This window comes from Nannobrachium achirus (genome assembly GCF_963921795.1).
Source record: "Nannobrachium achirus genome assembly, chromosome: 18".
Classification (NCBI taxonomy): Eukaryota; Metazoa; Chordata; class Actinopteri; order Myctophiformes; family Myctophidae; genus Nannobrachium; species Nannobrachium achirus.
In genome coordinates this window covers 24,705,439-24,715,438 of record NC_137825.1, presented here as the reverse complement: position 1 = coordinate 24,715,438, position 10,000 = coordinate 24,705,439, and the positions used below count along the sequence as shown (strand labels likewise).

The 10,000-nt window shown below is 48.9% G+C and overlaps 1 protein-coding gene across 6 annotated transcripts in view; it reads right to left on the bottom strand.

Moving 5' to 3' along the window:
- Positions 1-8,730, bottom strand: part of nrxn1a (neurexin 1a) — a gene marked incomplete at both ends in the record, with an annotated part of 148,175 nt that extends 139,445 nt beyond the window's left edge. For 5 of the 6 annotated variants that reach the window (XM_080747606.1, XM_080747604.1, XM_080747603.1 and 2 more), the window contains one exon: positions 7,998-8,730. In XM_080747606.1, coding sequence (XP_080603732.1) covers positions 7,998-8,730 — 733 coding nt within the window. The remainder of the gene's footprint in view (positions 1-7,997) is intronic. The other variant, XM_080747608.1, reaches the window with a different exon arrangement.
- Positions 8,731-10,000: the final 1,270 nt, after the last annotated feature.

Below are 10,000 nucleotides of genomic sequence, written 5' to 3'. Positions count from 1 at the left end.
GCCCGCTGGCCTAGCGGTCCAGGCGTATACCACATAGGCTCTGATGCCAGACAGCGTGTCGTGGGTTTGAGTCCTGTCCCTGCCGATCTTTGCTTTGCCCCATCTTTCTCCCCATTTCCTGTCAGTCTACTCTCCTATCAATATAGGCATAAAAGCCCTAAAACAAATCTTTTAAAAAAAGTACAAAACTAGAACAATGTTGATGTAAGGTCAGAGATTTGCTGAGAATAAATAGTCTTACATGCACAGTTTATTGACTACAAAACCATTTTCACGCTCGTCGTGAGTTTTACGTTGCTATTTCCTGCATGGTTGTCTGTTTCATGTGTAATGCACACACAGAAGTAACATGGGCTGTGATTGGTCTACTTTAGAGGGCATATACTGTACATACATACACGTATATAAACCCTGTTCTCTAGACCAGTGGTTCTCAACCTTTTCAGGCCACGACCCCCAAAATAATCATATTTTAACTGGGGGGACCCCCACCCTTAACGAGCACTAATAGTTGAGGCATTACATTTTGCATAACACGGTTCTATTGTGAAAATAGCAGATCTTCATGCTCAACAACACCTCGCGTTCAAGGCGCTGTGAGCATGTAGATCAGCTATTTTCACAATTTCTGCCTCTAATATTTGACAATTTGGCCAATGTTCAATTTGTCATTTTAGAGGTATTAAATTGTCACTTTAGAAATGTGCAGATACCCGATCTATACTCTTAAACCTTATTCTGGTTTGTTTACTGTTGAGTGAGAAAACAATGTTGCACATTAAGTTAATCATCTGGGGACGCCTCTAAAATAATTTGGGGACCCCCCTGGGGGTCCCGACCCACAGGTTGAGAACCACTGCTCTAGACTTGGCCATCAGCCACGCCATTAAAAAAACAAGCAATCTATAACAACAGCTTTCATTATGCAAGCACCTAGTAACTTTGCTGCACCATGTGATTTCTCTGAAACACGACCTTGGCAATACCTCTGCTCCACTACAAATAATCCCAGTGCTTTTAAACATTCATTAAGGCATTAAGTCAGTAAGGCACACAATGAATTATCTAACACATTCCATGCAACTGCTAACACACCCTACACCAGTGGTTTTCAACCAGTGGTCCTTGAGGGGGTTCCAGGTGGTACAGTATAATGGAGAGCTGGTAACCAAATAGACCAGGGTTCCCCAATAGGTGGCCCGCGGGGGGCTAATGTCTGGTCCACACCAACCCCAGTAATAATGGTGGTATACATGTAAGAGCAGCAACAACACTAGTATATCGTCGTTGTCGGGTGGAAACCTCGTATCTCCAAATGTGTACGTTCTTTCGCAAATCATACAAGGCCGTCGCACAAAAGTAGTGAAAACAGCAGATCTACAAGGTGCGAGGCGTTGTGTGCTTGTAGATCGGCTGTTTTCACTAGTTTAAATCATTTTTAAAATGATAAATTCAAAACGAACGGTTTTGGACATACAAGATTTTCACCCGACAACGACGAAAACGGTCGCTGGTGTAGTGGGAACGCCGCCGTCGCCCCCTGCAATCTTGTGGCCCTCGGATTGGTACCCTAGACATAATTCGGCCCTTGGGGAAAACTAATTGGGGAACCCTGAAATGGACCCTTATTGATCTTTAACTCTTGAGAGTGTAAAATGGGTCCATTGTAGGGTGTGTTAGCAGTTGCATGGAATGTGGTAGGTAATTCACTGTGCCTTACTGACTTAATGCCTTAATGAATGTTTAAAAGCACTGGGATTATTTGTAGAGGAGCAGAGGGTTGCCAAGGTTGTGTTTGTTAAACATCTGCATTACCTAATTTACAACAAGTCAACACAATTAGAATGTAGAAATATTGTTATATTGATCAACGTTGAGCCTGTTATCTCTCCTATGGTACCAACATCAATACAGCATGGGTTTGTGGACAAAATCTTATCGAAAGATAACAATAATCATACGTTTTGTGTCAGAGAGGCTAAATGTCATCAAATGGTGGTCCGCGCGGCTCAAATGCAGAATAAATAATGGACCTTGATATGAAAGGGGTTGAAAACCACTGCCCTAAACTTAAACTACTGCCAACTTACAGTAAAAGCAGGCCATGCAGCAGACACATTGTAGAAGAACCCTAGCAGAGCCGCTGCCAAATTCCCACTGAGTGCAAACGCCAACAGGTTTGACAAGAAATATGTTACAAGGTTACAACGCATGTCTTGACTTTGAAATCCACAAACCGGGGAGTAGAACGTTCAAAACGTTCAAAATGCCACTCGACCAACACATACAGGCTCATTTGTTATATCCTTTCTGTTTCAATTTACAATTTAGGCATTTAGCAGACGCTTTTAATTACAGTAAGCAAGGAAAACATGAGGTAATAGAATCAGTAAACCAAGAAACTATAATCAGTCTAAGTATAATATCAAAACATCTATAATCTGTACACACAACATACCATAGGATTCCAGGTCTACAAATGCCCTGCCAGGGCATAACATGCTATCTCTACCCTTGTAGAGACCCTGTTTCAACCCTCTTCACATTAAGTTACAAGGATGTTTTTGAAAAGATCTGCTTTCTCCACAAACCGGTCACAGACGTGTGAGAGGTAGTACAGTATGTGCGCTTACAGCATATCATGGCAAGGAACATACTGTACCATTAAATGTTCCACAAAACGTTCCATATTGCTTTAAGGGGTGTGTTTCCCGTTTAGCAGGCACAGTTTAACCTTGCACAAAAAAAACATGTTTTAAATTCACTGAAGATCTTCCCCCTGGACAAGCAGACATCGGCGAACCGATAGCACAGCTGGTCCCTTTGGAAGATACTGGATACTACAACATAACGTCATACTATGAAAGAGAGGCTTGTCTGCATAATTTGAGGAACTACACAATCTGTCAGCACCCCGTGAAACCACAGTTTTCGTGGCACGCTCTCCCGACTGTTTGTGATGACGTCACTGTCCTGGCCTCTTGTGTCTCTGTTTGCCTGCCTGAAACCAGAGACACAGGAAAGGCTGAAAGGAAGGAAGGAAGCCCATCCGGATATTTCTTTAAAAGAAAAGAACGCCACAACGTCCTCCATGAACACACCTATGACCATGCACTGCACACATAGACATCAAGGGGGGATTGAGCCCCTGCCCTTTTATCCGTCTGTAAAAAGCGCCCTCTCCAGACCATGAATGCAGTTTTTGAAAGAAATTCAAATGCCCTCCTTCCCATGCCATACCTGAAGGCAGCATTCAAGCCTTGAATGCAGCATCTTATGTTGAAATGAAGAAACGTGTAGAAATCAAACATATTTCGACATTTTAGCCCCTGCCTCTCGAACATTCTCTGCACGTCCCTGCCTATGACACTCTGACCCAACGCGATACTCAACCTGTGGGTCGGGGGCCGACTGGTGGGCCGTGTGGATAGCGCATGTGGGCCTCCAAATATATTGGCAAAATGCTAATATTTGAATGATCAAATTATCATATGACAAAGAAAACAGGGGGAATGTCATAGGTTTTTTTCTGTAAAACCCTGACAAAATCGATACCGGTAAATAGGAGGAAACTTAAACTATGTCAGTTCCGACTGATTCAAGCCCTGATTGATCATTAAAATAAATACTCGCGGCCCACCCATCTGACCGACTTTCAAGTAACTTTCACTTTCAGGATTCTCAAGTGCGAGCCGTTGAAGAGATTGAGAACCCACCAGCTGCTCTGACCTATAATAATAAGTGGAGCCCATTTTAAGAAGAAGCTACTGTGCCAGCTCTGCCACGGGGGAGAAAATGGTCGTAGGAGGCCTTGTTCTTCCCAATAACACCCACTGCTGCACACCAGAACCCCCCTGTAGCCTCTAGACCTGTAGCACTGCTAATGTACAGTACAGTACAGTACAGTACAGCCCCCCTGTAGCCTGTAGAGCTGTAGCACTGCTAATGTACAGTACAGTACAGCCCCCCTGTAGCCTGTAGACCTGTAGCACTGCTAATGTACAGTACAGTACACATACAGTACAGCCCCCCTGTAGCCTCTAGACCTGTAGCACTGCTAATGTACAGTACAGTACAGTACATACAGTACAGCCCCCATGTAGCCTGTAGAGCTGTAGCACTGCTAATGTACAGTACAGTACAGTACAGTACAGTACAGCCCCCCTGTAGCCTGTAGACCTGTAGCACTGCTAATGTACAGTACAGTACATACAGTACAGCCCCCCTGTAGCCTGTAGACCTGTAGCACTGCTAATGTACAGTACAGTACAGTACAGTACAGCCCCCCAGTAGCCTGTAGACCTGTAGCACTGCTAATGTACAGTACAGTACAGTACAGTACAGCCCCCCAGTAGCCTGTAGTACAGCTAATGTACAGTACAGTACAGTACTGTACAGCCCCCCAGTAGCCTGTAGACCTGTAGCACTGCTAATGTACAGTACAGTACAGCCCCCCAGTAGCCTGTAGTACAGCTAATGTACAGTACAGTACAGCCCCCCAGTAGGCTGTAGACTATTACTGCTAATGTACAGTACAGTACAGCCCCCCAGTAGCCTGTAGACCTGCTAATGTACAGTACAGTACAGCCCCCAGCCCTTAAAGCTGCTGCTGTTAATGGTGACATAGGAGCCCTCGGCCCACAAACAAGTGTGCGTGTGCTTACAACTGTGTGTGTGTGTGTGTGTGTGTGTGTGTGTGTGTGTGTGTGTGTGTGTGTGTGTGTGTGTGTGTGTGTGTGTGTGTGTGTGTGTGTGTGTGTGTGTGTGTGTGTGTGTGTGTGTGTGCTAAAATCCGGTTGCTCTCCTTCCTGCTAGAGTTAGGTTAACATCTCATTATCCACTCAACTGGGTGCACTATCTCTTAATGCTTGTAGTATCTGTGCACCCGTCTATCTATGTATGTTTCTATGTGTGTGTGTGAGTGAGCGTGCACGTCTGAAGCCCTCTCATTCCCGCTGTACCCCCACACTAACTCCCTATAGAGTAGCAGACAGGATCAGACTGCGTCCGGATCACATTCTCTCGCCATCAGCACTTCGCTGGCTGCTGCATGCGCGCTCGCGCTCCGAGCGGATCGTATGTTTCACATGTGACTTCCTCCACTCACGGACACCTCGCCGCTGAGTGCCCTAGCTGCCTCGAAAACCGAGAAGGGCCACTCACTCGTCAGAATCGGTCACCGTCGCCGCGGGGGAAAGCCCGACACATGTGCACACGTGCACGCACGGCACGTAAAGTCGTACACCCTAGTTTTGATAGCGGCACCTTAAGTGACACCTCCGTGTGACATTGGCTGCTGCCACAAAGGGCCCACGGGGGAGCTGTTAGCCGAGGTCACAGAGTTATTAAGCAAAAATGTAATCTCACGACTGAAAATGCAAAGGATGATGTTCAGGTATTATCATTCTGTTCCGCTGTTCTATGTGCAGTACAGCCAAGCAGTTGAACTAATCACCAGATTGAGATTTGCTTTTATTACACTTCTTCATGTTTATGAAAGATGCGTCTGGACATGCATTCCGTTGCCATCGTTTGACCACTTCAACATAACTAATAACCGAAAATAGTCGATCTACAAGCTCACAACACGTCGCGCATCTGCTATTTCCGGTGTCCGCGACATGCTTTCATATACTGTAGAACAGGGGTTCACAAACTTTTTTGTCTCAGGGCACCCCATAAATATTTTTTTAATCTGAGGCACCCCATAGGCCTACATTATAATTTTCACTCCCAGCACCTCACCTTCATAGCATATTGTCATTGTTGGGTGGAAACCTTGTATTTATCATCTATAAAATGTACTAAACTAGTGAAAACAGCAGATCTACAAGCACACAACGTGTGTGCTTGTAGATCGGCTGTTTTCACTAGTTTTGTGAGACAGTCTTGTATGATGAAGCTCTTGAAGGGTGAAGGGCTTTGCTTAACCAAAACACATACACATTTGAAACTTGGAGATATGAGTTTTCTGCCCGACAGTGACAATATTTTAGTGATTATGTTGCGAGGAAAAAGTTGAGATAATAGCCATTTTGGTTAGAACGGACTGAAAATAAATTTGTACTTCAAGTTTAAAATGATACTAAATATTTTTTCAAGTGTCCAATTCCAAATATGATCAAATTATCTCACGGCACCCCTGGACTGCCGTCACGGCACCCCAGGGTGCCCCGTCACCCACTTTGAAAACCCCTGCTGTAGAAGACATGCTGGCTTACTAATATGCGACCCATATGACTGAAATCAGTGGTGGTGACCGAGCGCTTAAAAATCCAATGCGAAGTGGAAGAGGAGGATGGATGATCGTCGGGGGGTGGGAAGGGGAGGGGTAAGGGGAGGGGAGGGGGTGGAGCAGGGGGCGGATACTCGCCGCACGGAGCAGCTTCCAAGTGAGCCCCTGTCTCCATGGTAACTTAGACCGCTGTCCACTAAAGGTGTAATAGCATGTACCATACACTATGTGTGTGTGTGTGTGTGTGTGTGTGTGTTGTCGAGGGTTGAGCGGAGGCGGGTGAGGGTTGGGCGACTGAGTGAGTGAGTGAGTGAGTGAGTGAGAGAGTGGGGGAGGGAGGGAGGTACTTGGGCTCCATAGCAAGGCCACTCCACTATTCTGGCAGATGCATGCATCATCGGACTCGGCGTCATTGAAAAATCAATAGCCGAGGCAAAGCTGAGAGAGGCTTGGGTGACGTGGTGGAGTGTAGAGGGGTGAGGTGGGGCAGGGGGGAGGGGGGCCAGGAGCCAACGATTAAACAAACCGAGATTTCGTCAGCAAACGAACTGGAGCTGAATCAGTCGACCGAGTAGGCAGGGGGGGAGGGAGGGGTGTGTGTAGTAGTGTTTTCGGTCGTGCCCATAACGAGGCAGCTTGAGGTCATTAGGCAGCGCTTTAGTGCATCTTCTAATGACCATCATTACGGTGGCCTTGTACTGTATTTTGGTGCTTAGTGTTGACCAAAAAGGCACATCTTGCCAGTATCCAAGGGCCACGATTGCATTTATTTTCTCAGCTCATTTTGCTCAATGGTGTTTTAAGTTGTCTCTTTTTTACCGATATCACGGTCCGCGATAGAAAAAATAATAGAAAATATTTAGACATTTATTATCGTTAAGGAGTGATATCTCTTTTCTCTCTTATCCCAGTATCTTAATAGGGACACTGACTGACGCCCCCCCAATACTGGCACTCACACATGCTCATGCACTCACACAGACACGCACCCCCACACACACCACGTTACTCACTAAAACATGTGTCGGGGGATAGACGAATGTGCCCATAATTCAATTCAGCACCCCATGCGTATGGACAGCTCCTTCCGAAGGCCATCTAGAATCAATGCAGATCCATTAACAAGGGTGATACCCACTGCTACCCAAACCACCACTGGATTCCACAGCCGCTTATAGGCCGGTTCTAATGAAACCTTCTTAAAGCTTGCTGTTTTGTCTAGACACACACACCAAACACAGTCATATGCAAGGCTTACACTGCTAACCCAGCGAAGGCTTTTCACTGAGACTCAAGTATTTGTCTCAAATCTCCAGACTCCTTCGGTACTACGTTTTAAATACAGCTCCAAACAACAGTTCACACACTATCTTCTCGGCTCCTATACACCTGATAGATAAACTGACTGGTGCGCTGAGCCCCATGGTGGATACGCACTGAGTTTTTTTTAGGTATCGGCAGCAATAGGAATCGATATTATATATTCAGTATGCATGCCTGGCTGGCACTGTTTGTGAAAGTTGCCTGTCAGACCGGCGGTGATTGAGGAATAAGTGTCTAGACTGACAAATTTAGGGATATTATGTGCTCTGCAAACTAACTCCAGATTGTGGGGTGAATATGCAGTTGTGGTTTTAGGCGTGTGTGCTTGCGTGTGTGCTTGCGTGTGCATGTGTGTGTGTGTGTGTGTGTGTGTGCGTGTGTGAGAAGGATGAGGCGGTGTGTTGATGAGGTTTCAGATTGTATTCTGGGGGGGCCTTACCTTCGCTGCAGTCGTCGCCCTGGTACCCGGTGTCGGAGCAGTCGCAGACGGCCTGATCGTTGACCACGCTGCACACGCCGCCGTTCTGGCACCGGTGGTCCGGCCCGCAGCCCGCCGCCACCGTCACGCCCTCCGAGCCCTCCAGCGCCGCCAGCGTGCCGTTGACGCTCACGGCCGTCACCCAGCCACGGAACGGCGGCTGCTCGCGCACGGCGGGCGAGGTGAGGCGCAGCGGCGAGGAGCGCAGCTCCGGCGTCACGCCGCCCATGAGCGTGTGGCTGAACACCGTCATGTCTCTCCGCTTGCTCTTCACCTCCGCCCAGCCCTCCACCCGCCCGTCCACCTCCAGCGAGGTGTTCCGCCAGTCCCGCTTGACGCGCACGGCGTGCCAGCGGCCGTCGCTCACCGCCGACGCCGACTGCAGCTCGGCGGGCTCGGCGCAGAAGATGGAGAAGCGCAGGCGGAGGCGCCCGCGCAGCAGCAGCAGCTCCAGGAAGTCGCAGAAGCCCTCGTCGTCCAGGTAGAGCAGGAGGCCCTCCTGGCTGTGAGTCCGCAGGCTGAAGCTCAGCACGCTCTCGCAGCAGGCGTTCCACACGGGGAAGCGGCCCCACTGGCCCGGCATGCCCCCGAACTCCAGCACCTCGCCCTGGGCCCGGCCCCCCACGCTGCACAGGCACAGCCCCAGGAAGAGCAAGGGGGCCGACGCCCACACGCACACCGCCATCACACTCATACACGCGCCCCTCCTCCTCCTCCCCCACACACTCACTCACACACTCACACACACGCACACACGTACGGGAGGGAGACAGGGGGCTAGAGCTGGGGTGTAGACTCTAGCCTTTTACAGCTCATGGTGGCTACTTGTAGGGCGCGCAGGCCCACCCGCCCCCCAGAAAAGCACGTATAGTGAAAGCCTTTTCCAAGGAAGCCTCGGAGGATGCACCCCCGCTTGTGTTTCCCAAGGGGTCCTCCTCCTCGTTTGGAGATCTCTTCCGCAGGGGGTGGGGGGAAAGGGTGGGGGGGTCGGGGGCAAGGGGGCAAGGGGGACAGGACTTCGTTGGTCTTCTTAAGGCTCTTGGGACATCTTTCCCGATTGGGGTGGGTGGTGGGGAGGGAGGTACTTGCTCTCTCTCTCTCTCTCTCTCTCCTTCACTCCGATGTTCTATTCTAATTGTGGATCTCCATTCAGTCCTCTTTCACCCTCCTGAGCAACGGGTGTCGGATTTCAGGTGTGTGTGTGTCTGTGTGTGTGTGTGTGCGTGCGTCTGTGTGTTAGAGACGTGACGAATGGGATAAGAGCTCCATCTTTTTTGCCCTAGATAGGGCTTTAACCCATGCAGACGACTCCCCGCGGAGGGTGCCACAGTGTGTGTGTGTGTGTGTGTGTGTGTGTGTGTGTGTGTGTGTGTGTGTGTGTGTGTGTGTGTGGCTCACACGCCAGTAATGGGGAGAAATGACGCCGTCATAGCGGAGAGTTCCTTTCACCCCCGCCTCCCTGTTTTAATGGGACAAGTATGTGGTGTGTGTGTATGTGTGGGGGGGGGGATGATGTATGTGTGTGTGTGTGTGTGTGTGTGTGTGTGTGTGTGTGTGTGTGTGTGTGTGTGTGTGTGTGTGTGTGTGTGTGTGTGTCAGTGAGCGTGTGCCTCTCACTGCCGCGTCATCACTCTCTCCAGCGACCTACAGGGGGGAACAGAGACAGCACAATCAACCAGGGTCGGTCACACATGTGCATGCACACACACACACACACACACACACACACACACACACACACACACACAACACACGTATGTGCTCACATAAAATACAAACACTAAGCTATAGGTGTACATAGGCTACTCAATGTATGTTAGCTCCCTCTCTCCTTTTCACACACACACACACACACACACACACACACACACACACACACACACACACACACACACACACACACACACACACACACACACACACAGAGCCCCCCCCCATCGCCCGGGCATCATCCTGCCGCAGGA